The 17,094-nt window shown below is 37.7% G+C and overlaps 1 protein-coding gene across 2 annotated transcripts in view; it reads left to right on the plus strand.

Annotated features, from left to right (window-relative positions):
* The window catches only part of b3gnt2b (UDP-GlcNAc:betaGal beta-1,3-N-acetylglucosaminyltransferase 2b), a 19,706-nt gene extending 2,907 nt beyond the window's left edge, over positions 1-16,799 (plus strand). Inside the window, exons 2-4 of one of the 2 annotated variants that reach the window (XM_008428904.2) lie at positions 8,583-8,733; positions 13,896-13,976; positions 15,330-16,799. In XM_008428904.2, the coding sequence (XP_008427126.1) occupies positions 15,353-16,546 (1,194 nt within the window). In that variant the 5' untranslated portion in view covers positions 8,583-8,733; positions 13,896-13,976; positions 15,330-15,352 and the 3' untranslated portion in view covers positions 16,547-16,799. The remainder of the gene's footprint in view (positions 1-8,582; positions 8,734-13,895; positions 13,977-15,329) is intronic. The other variant, XM_008428902.2, reaches the window with a different exon arrangement.
* The last annotated feature ends 295 nt before the right edge of the window (positions 16,800-17,094 follow it).

Below are 17,094 nucleotides of genomic sequence, written 5' to 3' on the forward strand. Positions count from 1 at the left end.
TATATATATATATATACTCTGACAGTTTATCTGTAGCTGCATTTCCATTACAAATGTGTGCAAAACCTTGTCGATATTCCCCTAATGTCAACAATCACAAGGGAATAAGTTTGTTCATGTGACATCTTAAAAAAACATGCTGCGCCTTCATCATCGTCTTAGCACTTCCTGTCTTTTTGTTGCGTCTGCCAGTAGGGACTTCTGGTTGTTGATCACGTTACTCATGTGATGGACATTAAAGTGTTTCCACAGCAGTTTTGAGATCTATGCTAATTTTGATACAGTCATGCTAGGGCAAAAAATATTATCAAAAGACTTCCATTTATTTATTTATTTAATTTTATTTTTCAAAATTGGCATGTTTCCTTTAAGCAAATCTACTTTCATAATTCAAATTTCTGCAATTTTACAGTCAACAAAAATGCAGATGCTAACTTGTGATGCAGATTTCAGTCCCGATCACTGCAAATTCACTTTAACAGCATCAAGTTGCCAAGTCAAATTCATGCTTCATTTATACAACTGAAGATAACATTTACTTGATTGTGACATAATGTGCTTTGAAAACTGATATCATCACCCCATTAACGTGAAACCAAGGTAAATGTATCTTGGCATGCAGTAACGATGTTGGTGTATGATCAAGAAACAAATATCTTTTTGCTCATATTTTAAAAAGCGTGACTTGTTCACATGATGCACTGCATCATCCTGAATGGGCATGTGTCTTTGTGGCTAAACGTGCAGGATTTGACTGTTGTATTGTTCTTTTTGGGGAACTGAATGTATAATAACTCTGTAGGGATGTTCCTGTAATTCAATGTTGACACCACCCAGAATGGTTGCAAATAAATTTTTTAAAGTTTACGTAACTCTGTCCTCTGTACTGGAGATAAAGTATGAGGAACTCATGTGGATATATGGTTTGCATATGTTGATGAAAGAGCAGTAAAATACAGTATATAGAACCTGACCAATAAATGGTTGTTGCATAATTGTAGCTATGTCTAGGCTCTTCCTCAGTCTGCTTCAGGCTTCCTGTTCTCAGTTCCTGAGGATGTGCATGGCCAGTTCAGCCAATAATAGCTCACAATGGCAATAATCTTGCAAGGCCCAACAGAGACATTGATTCTAAAGTAAATAGACAGCAAGCTATAGCTAAGAAACGTCAAATATTTACTGGAAGTGACCGTCATGATGCTTGTTACAACAGTGTTTTACAACTCGATACACCTTTAGCCTAAAAAGCACCCAAGCAGCTGTTACCATTCTGCTGTTCTGCTTGGCTGAAAGCATCGTTTGACTCCATGTTTTGGTTTCTGGTTTTACACAGAAGTTTGATTTGTTCTGTACTTTTCATTCTTATCGTTCTAAAACAGTCGGGCTGCAAAATAGAAGCTGTCTTTTCCTTTTTTGGTAATGTGGTCGTATGTTTGCAATAACTACAGTGATGTTGAAGTGTTTGCCCCCTTACAGTTTTCTGTTTTAGCGTTCTTTGTCACTCTGAAATTGGGCTGTAATGATTCAAATACTGTCGCTAACATGGACACTAAAGTTAAAAATGTTTGGGCAAGGTGAGAGTTCATCGATTAAATTGACTGAAGATAGTACATAAACTAAAAGCTGGATTATAGACATTTTTGTGAGCGTATTTGTGAGCCTGCCTCTTCATTATTAAATTGAATATAATTTCAGATTTTTGTAAAACATTTCTTCAGGGTAACTTAGAAAGTGAGCTATTGTTACAAGTTAATTTTCTAAGCTACAGAAAAGTTATTAGGAATGCTCAAATGTGAAAAGTTGAACTGATGCTGATATCCGATAGTAACACTGGTGTTATGCTAGATTTACCAATATTTTATCTTATCAATATTTTTTATCCGTTTACTTGATTAATCTATAGAATACTTGGTTACTAATATATTAGTTTACAACAGCCCTACTCTGTAATGTTTCAGATAATCAAACATGATGACTATTGTAAAAAACATAACCATAACCAGAGTAACTGCAAAAAACGGGGGGGGGGGTTTAATATCATATCATGAAAATACAGAATTTGTGGTCTATCAAAAAATCCTGCAGGAGAAAGTTCAACCATCAGTACATAATAGTTTACACAATCACACTTTCAATAAGCAGAAGGAAAAATACTCTAAAGCACAGCAGTAAGGACACATCTGAATAACTAAAACACAGTTTTGGAGTGGCTAAGCCAAAGTCTGGACTTGAATCCAACTTGGATACTGCACAAAGTATGACCATAAACGTGCCATTCAAACTCAGAAATCCTCCAACATGACTTGGAGTTAAGGCTTAAGTTATCACAAACTCTTGAGGTCAGTCATTGTTGTTAAGGGTGACACCACAACATCACAACATTAGGTTTCAGCTATTAAAAGTTTCGGTAACACTTTATTTGAAGGGGTGTGCATAAGACTGACATGACACTGTCATGAACATAAAGAAGTCTTTATGAATGTTTATGACTGCTGTCATGAAGTATCATTTGGTAAATAATGACACTTTTATAATGCAAAGTGGCTCTAAAAGTCCATTAAAAATGCCAACTTTGCATTAAATTATTATAATTTACAAAATCATGCACAGTTGGCATTTTTAATGGACTTTTAATGCAAGTTTTAGAGCCACTTTGCATTAAAGGTGTCATTATTTACCGAATGATACTTTATGACAACAGTCATAGACATTCATAGAGATTTCTTTATGTTCTTGACAGGTGTTAAGTCATGTTTATTGCAGTGTAATGTCAGTCTTATGCACACCCCTTCAAATAAAGTGTTACCAAAGTTTCTTTCAATAGAACTAGTTTGATCAGAAATATTCAATCAGTTTCCAATTTTGGAAAAATCAAGCTCACACCTCTGTTATGTGTTTCTGCTTTTCTTTTTTGGTTTGTTTTTGTCTATTTAAACCTCGGTTAATTGATTTTGACTAATTTTGCTCGAGTTAACTCGGGTTTATTCGTAAAACGATGACTTGTGTCGACATGGTTTACCACTGTCTGTTTTAGGGTTAAATTGTGTTGAGGGCAAATAAATGAGTCATAGCAAAGGGAGATGTGACCTTTAGAGTGGCGAGTCAGAGTCACAAGTATTTGTTGATAATGAGAAATTCCTTTCTATTTCAGGGTGATGTGCATTGAAGTGCCGTCATTGGTGACTGCATGTTTCTTTCATCACTATTTTGTGATGAAATAGGTCGCTTTAATTTATTCCTCCCTCACCTAATTAGAACATCCGGTTACTTTGAAACAAATATAAAGAAGATGATTAAATGTAGAGGATGAAGTCAAATAGTTTCTAACCTAAACAGCTGTTCCTGTGTTTTGTGGCTTCCTGTCCAATAAAGACAAAGTGAATAAACATGGTAATTAATCCCACTTGTCTGATGAAAGCTAAAGCAGACATTTAGTTCTTTGTGAATACTGTTGTTTTACTGTAGATGTTTGTTGGCCAGACTCTATCACAGTTATCCCCTCTTCACTTGCAGCCTTCAGGCTATTTATGGAGCTCTTGACTTTGCACCATGTCACTATTATTCACTAAAACTAAAACTCTATCCTCCTCTGACCACTCCTGCTCCCAACTAATGCTCAAAATACCTCTTTATTAATCACAATCTCATGCGTTTGTATAAGGGAAGGCAGGACTGGTAGTTTAAATAAATTAAAATTGTTCTCAAGCACATTCTCTAGGCTTTTGTTCTTTCTAATTTTGACTTGGATCATCTAATATTTTGATTTAAATAATGTAACCACTCAGTTTTTTTTTTTTTTTTTTTTTTATGCGACCAATTATAGTTTCTTTTTGCATTTAATTTTTAGACATCTTTCGGATATGCAAAGTTGTCAGCAGTGCTTCAGATTTTGAATTTTTTTTCACAATTTGGTGGCAATGTTGTTTTGGTTTTTTTTCCTCATGGCAATGGAGGATGTCAGTCTAAAGTTCAATGTGTAATTTTAGAAGTAGACCATTTGAAGTAAATCAGTAAAATAAAAATAGATGCTCTTTAGATGAGTGATTTATAAAAAAAAAAACGGAGAGGGAGAGAGAGAAAATCTGCCTATATTTAAAGCTCAGGATACTGACGCAATAATCAAAAGCTCTTTGTTTTCTGCTTGGTTGTATGTAAATGAAGACACTTTGCTTACTTTTGCATGTTTTAACTTTAACGTCAGGTGTCTGTCCTTGGGCCATTTGCTTTTCTCTACGCAACTTTGCTGTATGCACAATGTTGGGAAGCATCTTATGATAATTGCTAGTAAACAAAAATTACAAAAATAAATGGTGGCCATTATCAAATAACTGCTACTAGATATTATTATTGGAGCTGATTTCCCTAATTTTGGGTGATTGGTGATCGGCTGATCCTTGCATGTGAAGCCAATTTTTATCCTCCAATCTTATTTACCTCAGCAAAAGTCTAAAAATCAACCACTGTACTTTTCTGCTCTCCTGTGAGAGATGTTTGACTGACAGGCCAGGTGATGTCTGCACATTGTCAGTAAACAATAGTCAACTTAGCGACTTTCATGCTAGATTTAGCGACATTTCAGACAAAAAATTGGTATGGGCTAAAGTTAGTGCAGGTCAAACTTTTTAAAGATCAGTAATGGGTGAGTGGCCAAAAAACTGCATGGTTTTCAATGTTTAAAGTCAACTTACTTTCCATTTTTGCAGTCTTGTTGTCAAATGAAAACAACTATTTGTTGCTTGTATTGCACACTTCCCCTTGATTTTGCTTATTTGCTAATAGCTTGAAAGAAATTTGCAAAAAAAATTTGAATAGAGATCCAGCTACTAATCTCTGCTGTCAGGTACCTAGAAACAATGTCTCACAACACATGGGAGAAACACAAAGTTAACTACAAACCGGAGCTTGATGCCTATTACCCCAGTTGGAGCTTGTTGGATATGGAGAAGATCTGCAGAGGCAGAGTTGAATATTAAACCAAAAAGTTTTAACAATTTGAACTCTTTGCCCTCATGGTCAATAATTTCTCAAAAATTTTAGTGCAGTTGAAGTAGGCCTGTCACGATAAACAATAAATCAATTAATCGCACGATAAATTAAACCTATCGACCTCATATTAATTATCGGCTTTATCGTTTCTTCCTGCCGTTTTTTCTTTCTGTTGATGACACTGATTGAAAAAAGGCTCAACTCCAGTGCTCTCCACTGACCCTCCCTTCCTCATTTCCTTAGTGTAATGTCCAGCGCACACTACACGACTTGTCGGCCCATTTCCAAAACCTGAGAAACCACACATTAGCTGACAGAAATCCTATGTATAACGGTTCGATCGGGTTCGATCGTGCCGTGTGGTGTCCAGCCACATGGGCACAAAATAATGACTACAAGTCCAGTTAAATAATTTTAAAATCAGGCATTAGTCAATGCTTTACTAGAATCTACCTGTGATGTATGTGGCTAGAGTCAGCATAAAGTCATGACTGAATGAAAATCATTATAACCTATTTATGTCACGTTAACGAAGAACAGCTGAAAAGTCACCGGATTTATCAAGTGAGGTAGCAATTTGGCTCCAACTCCTCCCCTTGTCATTTCTATATACTTTGCACAAAATGTTGAATAAATATTAATGTTTCCACATATCTCCAATGTCTGCTGGACTTAGGGTTGCACCGTGTCAGCTGTTTGGGATTCCTCTCCGTAATTTCCCCTCAAAAAGCACGGAGGAGAATCCACGCTTTCTGATTGGCTACCTGTCACATTAGTCCATTCGGCGTTAAGCTTCCAGCCGGGGACAACCCCTGATTTAGATCGGAACAAAATCACCAGCGACAATCTTAGATCGGCCAACGTCCTAAGATTGACAAGGGGAAAATGGAGGCAAAAAAAAATTGTAGTGTGAACTACTGCATTATGTAGTCGGATGTGCCCATCTTCTCTATTTAAATCTAGTGATTACTGAAGGGCAATATAGTATACAGACTTCATAATCTGCACTCTTTTGGTTGAATGCAGTATTTATTTCCACTTTGGCTTTATGTTGTTTAGTTTTTTTTAAGTACGTTTTTTGTTAATGGAGACTRAGCATCCATTTTATTTTTGTTTTTGTTTATTTAGTTTATCAGTTCCAGTGTTATGTGTTCTTTTGAAAATAAAGTGTATCTATCTATGGCAGGAAATAGCATGAATTTTTACGTTATTTCCATTAAATCAATGTCAAAAGGTCTTGAAAAAATATTAGCGTTTATTGCAATAATTTTTTAGTCAATCGCTCAGCAAAATTTGTTATCGTGACGGGCCTAAGTTGAAGTTGCATGACTGTTTGGTTCCTGTGGCTGGTTAGGCATGCTTTATCTTCACTCTGCAAAAGCTGAACTTGTTCCAGCAAAGTGTTCAGGCCTCAGAACTAGTGCTGCCTTATCTGCAACCCTCATACAACTGAGGGCAGTATGAGCTTGTTTGCTTTAGTTTTTCTGTTTGTTTCCTTCACCTCGGTTTCTTAAAGATGCTTTTTTTGCTGTGATGCTGATGGGGACCCACAATAACCAAAACGCATGGCAAACTAGGATCTCAAATAACATTCTCTAGTGAAGGCAAACATATGTACTACCTGCTGTTGACATGAAATATTGCACACCAAGAACATGCAGCGTTTTTCCCCTGAAAACTAAGGCACATGGTCGGCTGTTGCAAAATTAAGTTTTGCAACTTAACTTTGGTTAAGCTACAAAAAATCAAAGGTGCATGGGGAGGAATCTAATTTCAGATTAATAGCGTTTGAGACCAGCAGACTAGTAAGCTATAAACCTAGCTTAGTCCGTCTTTACTGCCAATGTTCCTGGTGTCAAAAAGAAAAACCTACAGAAAGTAAACAAAGCTTAGCCTGGAGGGGTTGGGAGAGCAAGTAAAACCCGGTCATGTAAACCTGAGCAATGAAATGTTTGAATCAAAGTCGGTCCTGCTGTTCATTTTTCCATTTCATACTTTTGACTTCAGACTAAAATTGAAAAGATTTTTTTGTATAAGATTAAAAAAGATATAATTATTTTTCTTTTTTTTATTTGTGGATATCAATAGAAAATGGAAGGAGAGAATGAATCACGAATTACATACCTACTTAAAATACCTTTTTTTTTGTTGCCATCACAAATATGAGAACCTAGATTAAATTGAAGTGTATGTATTAAATATGCAGCTATATTCATTATTAGATTAAATTGACCTTTTTCGTAAAGTGCATAGACTAAATTTAGTGTGAATAAGCGTTATGTGAACTTCATTGTATTCATAGCTGCATCTCGGTGTTTGGGGTTTGTACTGTGGGCATGCTTTAGAGAAAATGTCAAAAGTTTGATCTAAAGATCCCAAATTGTTTGCATAAATATACTAAAATCGCTGCAGATCTGCATTAACATGACTAAAGAAGTGAAACTCAGAAACAGCTCTACCCTTCAGTGAAAAATACGACTCTATGAACAATTGAAAATGAATGGGAACGTTTATTAGACCTGAGAAGTCTGCTCTCCGTTTTGAGAAGAGCACCTGAGACACTGTTTCTATTAAATGCAACAATCAATCTTTTCACTCCAATAACACGTTGTACAACATTGCGAGTCGTGTCTGTTTCAGATTATGGATCTGCTGTGTAATGTAAGATTTTGATAGGTTTTTGTCTTCCTGCTGCCTGTATGTGCTGGCAAGCCGTCGGGATGTTTACCCACATATGGAGAGACTTCTGCAGTATATTGATTTAATTTTGCATACAAGAAATCTGATTTTCAACAATTAAGATGGAAGATTATAGAGCAGCGTCTCCACCCAGAGAGAACATCCTGGCTAGAGCTGATTATGTTAAATGGAAATGATCAATGGCTATCTAATGTGCCCTCCAGGTTGGGATGGTCAAAAAATGGTCAATGCCTGCTAAGCCTGTCACAGTAAGCAATGAATAAATTAATCTATGACAAATCAAAACAAGCTCGATAATTTCCATTCTCATGATTTTGTGTCTCTCTCTCTCTACCACCACATCTTCAGACTGGTGGATTGATCCTAATTAGCCCCTTTGTCAAGGACAATTTTCTTTACAGACTTCATAATTAATTTCTTGAACTGGTTGATTTGTTTGTTTATTTTAGATATTTAAAAATGTCTTCCAGTTCCAGTGTTAAATGTTCCTGAGAAATAATAGTTTATTGATCTTTGAGAGGGTGTACTTGCATTATTATACCATCATTGAAAATAGTTTCAAAACATCATTTATCACAATAACTTCTGGGACAATTTATCGTCCAGCAAAATGTATTGTGACAGGCCTAAGACCCGCTAACAAATTCTACTAACATACATTAAGGGTGAACTTTAATTCAATCTTGAATTGTGGTTTGGGGAGCCACACAAAATCAGGCCAGGGGCCACAAAAGGCCCTCGGACTCCACTTTGAACACCTTTGCTCTAAAGATTAACGCTGATAAACCGTATCGTATTTTAATTCTGTCCAGAGACTTTGCTAAAACATAAATGAATAGAATAAATGCAAAATAAGGTAGTTTGCAAAACTAATTTTATTTTGTTTGCGTTTTTAGGTTTAATCCTCATTGTCAGGTCCTTCCCAACCTCCCTACCCTTTTTCCCCATTGGCTCTTGTTCCCAGAGGGCGGAGATAAGCATGGGGTAAGACAGCTGAGACTAAACGCCAAGACAACGCCAGTTGAAGAGGCACACTCACCTGCACTGGTAAGATCACTCGCTGTGTATGTTAATGCATCTCTTTGACAGAACAGGTGTTTCCTAAAGTTAATTTAAATCTGAACATTAATACCGGGAGGGCATTATTTACTGATAAAAGGGAAGCTCAGGTGTTTGCTCAGTGATGCTCAAAGACAAACAAGTCTTCAACCTGCCATTGTTCCCCAGTGCCCCACACCCTGCACACACACACACACAGGTGCGATGCCTGGTCTCTGAAGCTCCTGTCTGCATTCAAACTGATCGTAGCATGAAGTGATTTGTTGGTGACACGTCTATAAAACGACCACAAACAGGTGATTTTATTATCCCCTGTTTTTGTTTAACCTGTGGCATAAAAGACAAACAATGAGGGGATTTTTTTGTTGTTGTTGATTTTTACACCATCAATGGAAATTATTGTAACAATTGATTATTTGGCTTGTTTAGTTTCCTTTTAGATCTTAACAAGCAGCTAAAGCAGAAAACCTTCCCAGGAAGGTCGAACTGTAAATAATGTTTAATTATTAGTCATGTAATTGACTAATATTTCTGCAGAATTTGTAATTGTTTAAAGAACTATAAATTCTTAGAAGATTTGATGATGCTGGTTTTTACAGGACACACTTACTGCTAAAGAGCCCCCTGGTGGTTGAAGAAAAATCCACATATAAACCGGAAAATACAATATATGAAAAAAAAATCTCAATGCTCTCTGGTATTGTTCAGGGGGCCGGACCAAATGTGGCGGCGGGCCGTATCCGGCCTGCGGGCCGTAGTTTGGGGACCACTGCTCTAAATGATTGTCAGACTGGTTGTTCTGGTCGATGACAGTCTTGATAATCATTTAATATGCTGATGATTCAGTCATTCTACTGCTCTACAACGCTGCTCTCCAGCGTTTTAGAGCATGACTAATACTTAGTTTGTATTAGTCACGGTGCCAGTTATGACTTTTTGATTAAACCATTAAATGTTGTTGTGATTATTATAACTAATACATTTTCCATCTTTTATCCATCAGATCATTTGATGTGAAATATTTAACGATACAGGGTTTACTTTACTGCTTTAGGAAACATTGGAACAACAATTTTGTTTGTTTTATGATGATTTCTTTGACTACAGAGATGTTTACGTGTGGTGTTTTTTCTATGCACTTTTAAATAATGGGGACCAATTAGGAATGCAACTAACAATTATTTTAGCAATTGATTAATCGAGTATTCTGACATTTAATTGGATACAAAAAACTGGCATATTCTCCAGATTTTTCATTTAACCACTTAAGCCTCCTTTACACAATATTAGAAATATATTAAAAGATTCAAATAAACAATTAAATTCCCTTTTTAAATCAGAATAAGAAACATTTTTGCCTAAAATACAGCAATTTTTTACTGTACGCTTGACCATTTTTTTCTGAAATAAACTCAAATAAAAATGGACATGGAGAGCAGTGACAAACATCTGTACTGTGTTCATTGCAGAATTTCCTAATAAAAATATATTTTAAACTCCAAGAGTAATGAAGTGTGAAATTTAAAAGTATATTTGCACTTTGAGAAAAAGCTCATATTTTTCACCTTTTTTTTATGCGTTTGTAACTTCTAGCTTAGCCATGCTTGGTGTTTTGATGTCAACTTTCTCATGTTGGTAATCCAGCAGCCTTGCTTTTATTAACAAGGCAGCCTTCTCTCCCACTCATTTCCCTGAAGTCCTTGTGTCTGTGTGGGATGCACTCGACAGGAAAGCGCAATTATCCAGGAGGAAAAGACAGGAAAATGAGTCACCAGAAGAGAGCTTGTTTGTGCTTGTCTCCGTCGGTAATCTGATACCGATTAAACCCTTGTACATATTTTTCCAGTCATATTATATTTGAGTGAAAATCAAGGGGAGAAAGTGCCATGCAGAAAGATGGGCTGGATGAGGCACGGAGAGGAGAATGGAGAGAAAGCAGTGCACAGTTGTTGCTAGGATCTGAGAGTGCAACATAATACACAGGCAGGAAGTATTCAGGCAGTGGGTCAGAAGATGGTGAACCCACTGGTTCATTTTAATTGGTCTAACTCTCTATTTAGTATTTTTTATATATATTATTATTAAACTAGAGAGCAGTTTGTGTATATAAGATTACTGTATATTAAATGTAGGCCAGTTTTAGATTAGCTAGTTTGAAAGATTAGGTTGCTATTGGTAGACTTCCTTCAGTTTCAATATTCTGAAGGTTTTCCAATCTAATGCTTTTTCTTCCGACCATATTGAAATATTTGCAGTTTTTCTTTCAGTCTGAAATGTGTTGAAGTTCCCATTGTCATGTTTATAACGACATTTTAAAAAATTCTGTAGTAGGGCTAAAAAGAGTATTTCAATTATCAATTCATCACGATTAATCTGATTAATCAACTAACTTAGTAATTGATTAATCATCAACAATTTTAGTAATAGATTAATTAATTGGAGCATACAGACTCAAAAATGTAATTTGTTGAAAAAACAAAGAATGAAGCCAAAACTGTACAAGACGTATTTTGTGTTTAAGATGTTTGTAAGTATTTTCATCTGGTTCAAATTTACTAAATAAAATCCTATATTGTATTTTGGACAATAATTTTTTTTTCCTATTTAAAATGTTACTTTTAATTTGATTGTATTTCTAATATTTGATTTAAAAAAATGTTTTTATATTTTTTTAAGTGGTTAAATGAAAAAAAAAAATTCAGAATTATTAATCAGAATAATCTATTACTAAATTGTTCGTCACAGCCCTAGTTTGTAGTCCAAAAATCTGAAATGGTTAAATGACAGTTTTTTGTGTGTATTTTTTATTATTATTTGTGTATAGCTTGCATTCTTTCTTTCTGTCTTAGTTTGCATGACAGAGTCTAAATTCTAACCATTTTGGCCATTTTAAGTATTTTGCTTCCATAAAGAGTTAATATTGCTTTGTGTGGAAATGCAGCAAAGCACAAGGCAAAATAAAACCTGCAGGAACTTTATTGCTGGATCGTCACAATTCTCCCTAAAATGACTTGAGCTGTGATTATTTTTAAGATAAATTACAAGAAAACTGACTGGTTTTTGTTTTACGCTGGACTGTTTCCTCTAGTCTTTGCATGTATGCCTGACCAGTTGTTCTCAAAAACTTCTTTCTCTCTGCAAGGTGAGATGTGTGTAAACATCTTTGCAAACCAAATGATCGGGGGGATAAGGAAGCATTAGGGGCTAAATGAACAGATAGTGTTAACTCACTTTTGGTTTAGTAAAACAGGTTTACACCACCCCACTAAAGTCTATTTGAGAAAGAAGCTAATGCTAGCGTAGCTCTAGAGTGCTTTCCGATCGCCTTGATTGCCAAGCAGAAGAGCCAGAAGATGTTGATGTTAAAATAAGCTACAGCTGAAACCAGAAGTTTACATCCAAAAAATAAAAACACAGTTTTTTGGGGGGTTTTTTATCTCACTGTCCAACCTATATCAAGAAAAGTTTGTTCTGATTTAACTTAAGTTCCCAAACTTTTTCTCCTCGGCCCCCCCAGTGGTTTCCAAACTATTTCTGGGCTCCCCTATGGCTTACAAATAGCTGCCTGGTTGAACGATGTGTGTGAGCGAAGGGGGTGAGGGGAGGATTCTTAGAGACTCCCTGTTATACTCAGCCCCGGCTCCAGACGAACAAGGGGAGGGAGGATCAACTTTTTTGGGAGCAAAATGAATTGTAGCTGAACATAGACAACACCACCAGTAGCCTACAAGCTACTTGTTAACAAGCTTAAGGTGATGTATTGATATTAGCTAGTCATCTTTTAGCTAACATTATCTGCATCCAACAGTTTTACTCAACTCAGTTGGTTAGTTTGGGGGGAAAAATTGTGAAAAGTCCTTTGCATTTTGCTGCCATGATTCTAACACACACCTGTGTAGCTCTGTACAGCAGCAGCAGATCTCCTTCACTGCCGCACAGGTGTAAACCTAGTGCGAGCGTCATAGCGCTCATGTTGCGTTTAAAGGCGACTCGGAAAACCAGGTTACGACATGTTAACAACGGATTAAACCGTTTTAACTGCTGATCAAAGTGACAGAGGACACAGATAATGGGAAGTGTGGAAGCCCCTACTGTATCAAATTGACAGAGGAATAACAGAGAATTTGCCATTTTAAGGTAAAAACCCAGCCATACAGCATTCATTTTTTGTTTTTGTTTTTTCATCAAGACAGCTTCCCGCGCCCCCCCTGCAATGGCACGCCGGTGCGCCCCACAGTTTGGGAACCTCCGAGTTAAATTACCAAAATAATTTTTATTTGCCAATTGCAACAATAATGAGAGAATATGTCAAATTTATATATTAATGTCACACAGTGCTTGGGTCACTGTGTGACTTGGGTCAGATGTTTTGAGTTTCCTTCCACAAGCTTCTCTCAATAGTTTCCTGGAATTCTGTTTTCTTGATTTTCATTATTGTGGCATTTTGCAAATAGAAATTATTTTAGTCATTCTGATCACAAACAATAGCAGTTTGGTAAAATCTAAGGATGTTTTTATTTGGAATATGTGACCTTCTGGATTTAGCTGTAAATGAGCATTTCCTGTAATGAAGTTTAGTTGTGAGTGTAAAAGCAACAAAAAGTCCTGGTTAAATCTTTTTCTTCCAAACAAATCTGATGTAGTCTTTCATGACTTTCTGCATTACACAATCAACAAATGAGTGATTCTGAGGAGCTGATGTGCAATAAGGCGATTCTGAAGCATGACAGCACTTTTACTCACTCGGTTATATTCCACCAAACTGTGATAACATGACCCTGGGACTGGATGTTTCTGTCACAACAGCTGTTCTGAACTCTATTATGATGCGTTCACACCAAACGCGCCATGTGTGTCAAAAACGCGTCTGACTCTTTAAGGTTGACGCTTGTGCACTTTTGGTGCGTTCACACCAAACGCGTTTTGAGCATTGGGCGCGTCTGGTTTACATTCAAAGTCTATGTGGAGCGTCGGACAAGTTTGATGTGCTCCAAATGGTTCAAATTGCCCTGCGCTAGACACTCGAAACGTGCCGTAACGGCCCTTGATGCACCTCCACATAGACTTTGAATGTAAACCAGATGCGCCTGACGCTCAAAACGCGTTTGGTGTGAACTCACCAGTAGGCTGGGCTGTTCTCTATCTCATAGGTTCAGTAAGGGATAGGCAGGGTACACCCTTGATTCATCGCCAGTCCTTCACAGGTGCCAACAGAGACGCAGAACAACCAGGCAAGCATTGTGATAACGTGCAGCTGTCATTCTGCTTTCAGTTTATAGCGAACATGGAACCAGATGTGTCTTAATACCCAAAAAATAATTAACTGAATAAAAGATATTTCCATTTCAAACAGGTCTTATGGAAAAAGTTGCCTGAATGCAATATTTCCGGTAAACAATGATGTTGTTTTGAGACCTTTTTCAAATATCATGCAAGTTCACTCACTTAAAAATCTGTAAACTTTTATTTATTTATTTTTTATAGATTTATTGTACATTACAGTACAAGATACAGTGTATGGGTAAAAGAAACAGAAAATGTTGTGTTTTAATGAATGAATATTAACTGTGTGCGAGAGTGTATAAGCAATAATGGTGATACAAATGACATCAGTATGTGGAGCAATTAAATAAGTAATAATGAATAAAATAACAATATAAAATAAATTATCTGAGAGGTAGGCAAATGTAGACGTACATTGGATCAATTAATAGTAAATAATTTATTTTTACCAGGTGAATTTTGTTATATTGCATACAGGAACTGCATGGGATGGGAAGGAAAGAATAATGCAGAAAAAGGGAAAAAGAAGAGAGGATAAAAGGGCTGGGCAAAATCAGCGATGATGATGCAAAAATCATGTTGTTTATAGTATAAGTGAGGGATGAATTAATTTCACAAATGTTTTGTGTACAGAATATCTACTTGTCATTTTGAAGAAATTTGTAAACTTTAATTTTTTAAAGAACAAAAAACAGGAAGATATTTTGAATAACCAAAGCAGAACTACTGCGACAGGCCAACAGCTGCAGCCAGTCTACTTTTTTATTTTTGTAAATGTGCTGTAACAATTGACTTTGTAGCCTCTAAAATGCTAAATATTAAATTTTAAAATTTTCAGGCATATATTGGCTTGTTTCCTGGAAGAGAACACATTGAGTTATTCTTCATATGTCTTTAAATTCTGAAGAAGCAATTTCTTGAGTTTCGGAAGACATGATTTTCAAACCCCCAAGCTACCGGTCTTGTATTTAACCCTCCTAAAGTCTTTTGTCATGGTATGATAGGGGAGGCTGGGCAAGCATCAGTCTGTCAGTTCCCAAAACCACATAAAAAAAACCTTGTAAAAGAGTAGAAATCTTGTTTGTAAATGAGTAGAAATCTTATGGGGTCCATCTAATTTCTCAAGACCCCAGGAGAGTTGTTGGAGTAGGAAGAGAAAATGTGTAGTTTGTACATTTTGCTTTCCCATCATATGCCTTTTTATACATTGAAGTTGCTTACATTTTCTTCTTGAAACTAAACAGTTCTTTGATGTTGCAAGTTTTCCCCAACTGATCACAGTTCTGTTCCCGTCTCTGTAGGTGGTGTCTGGTGGAAGACTGCCATGGCGTTGCTGCGTTGGAACCTAAAGCTTATGGTGACACTGACGATGGTCAACCTCTTTATCTTCATCCTCATCTCCCGTAACAGCAGCACAGACAAAGATGGCCGTCGGAAACCCACTGTTCCCACCGATTCATTCTGGACCAAGCTGGCCCCGAGCTCCCCCTACTGGAACCGCCAGCAGCAGATCATGGACCTTCAGCACAATCCCATCTTCACCTTGAACTCCAGCATTGCAGACTTGCCCGACTGGCTGAACGACACCAGTTTACCTTCCGACCCCTGCCAGCCCAACCTCAGGGTCAGAACTCAGGTTAAAGACTACAATTCTTTACCGAACCGCTTCAAGGACTTTCTGCTCTACATGCGCTGCCGGTCCTACCCCGTCCTCATGGACCAGCCGGACATCTGTAATGACCCCCCTTTTCTGCTCCTCGCCGTCAAGTCCCTGGCGCCGCACTTTGACCGACGCCAGGCCATCCGCCAATCCTGGGGCTCGGCAGGCATTGTCGCCAACATGACGGTGGTCACCATCTTCCTTCTGGGGAACGCCACAGCCGTTGACCACCACCCAGATCTGTCTGAGATGCTGCAATATGAGAGCCGACGACACAAAGACTTAGTGCAGTGGGACTTTAGAGACTCCTTCTTTAACCTGACGGTCAAGGAGCTCCTCTTCTTGGAGTGGATCCAGACCCGTTGCCCTGGTGCCCGCTACATCTTCAAGGGTGACGATGACGTCTTTGTCAACACCTACCGTATCCTGGGCTTTCTCAAGGGCCTATCAGACCCCAAAGCCAGGGACCTGTTTGTGGGTGACGTGATCACCAATGCGGGGCCCCACCGGGACAAGAAGGTCAAGTACTTCATCCCAGAGAGCATGTACACCGGAACGTACCCGCCATACGCAGGAGGAGGGGGCTACCTTTACTCCGGAGACCTCGCCGCCCGCCTGCATAACGTTTCGCAACACGTGGTACTCTACCCCATCGACGACGTCTACACCGGAATGTGCCTCCGGAAGCTGGGGCTCGCACCGGACAAGCACAAAGGATTCCGGACCTTTAACATAGAGGAGAAGTACCGGTCGAACCCGTGCGTGTACAAGAGCCTGATGCTGGTTCACCCTAGGACGCCGCAGGAGATGATCCAGATCTGGTCCTGGCTCAATCGACCTGACATCACCTGCCAGTGATCAGACCGATGGGACCCAGTTGGCTCGGTTTGACCCCAAAAAGTGGCATGTTTTTGTTTTTTTGTTTTTTTAGCAGAGTCATGACTTAAAAGTTTGCAGCTTTAATAAGACTACATAAAGCTGTGGGAAAGTAAGATATTATTTTGACTTCCTCGAGCTAATTCAACAGGCTTGGCTTCTTTCAAAGTGAATGTCTTCAAAAATGGATATTTATGTCACGGCTATTTATAAAGGCTTTATACTGCTTAAACACTGTCAACTCCACAATGGAGGGTCTCATTGCTGTATTAATGTAGAGAATAACATAACATCATCCCTCTTACTCAGATAGAAAGTTAAAAGAAGTATCGGTGAAAAAAGCGCCAAACAACCGGGTTCACCGGCTAGAAAAGGCGATCCCGGGCAATACTTTGTAGGTTTTTTTGTTTGTTTTTATTTCCTTGAGGCTTAAACTGTGCTGCTATTCCCATCATCCTCCCTGAAGTATTTACATGCGACACTCCAAGCAGAGCTTCAGCATGACTTTTATTAGTATGTCTTTTTAAATG

The sequence above is a fragment of the Poecilia reticulata genome, linkage group LG15 (genome assembly GCF_000633615.1).
Source record: "Poecilia reticulata strain Guanapo linkage group LG15, Guppy_female_1.0+MT, whole genome shotgun sequence".
Classification (NCBI taxonomy): Eukaryota; Metazoa; Chordata; class Actinopteri; order Cyprinodontiformes; family Poeciliidae; genus Poecilia; species Poecilia reticulata.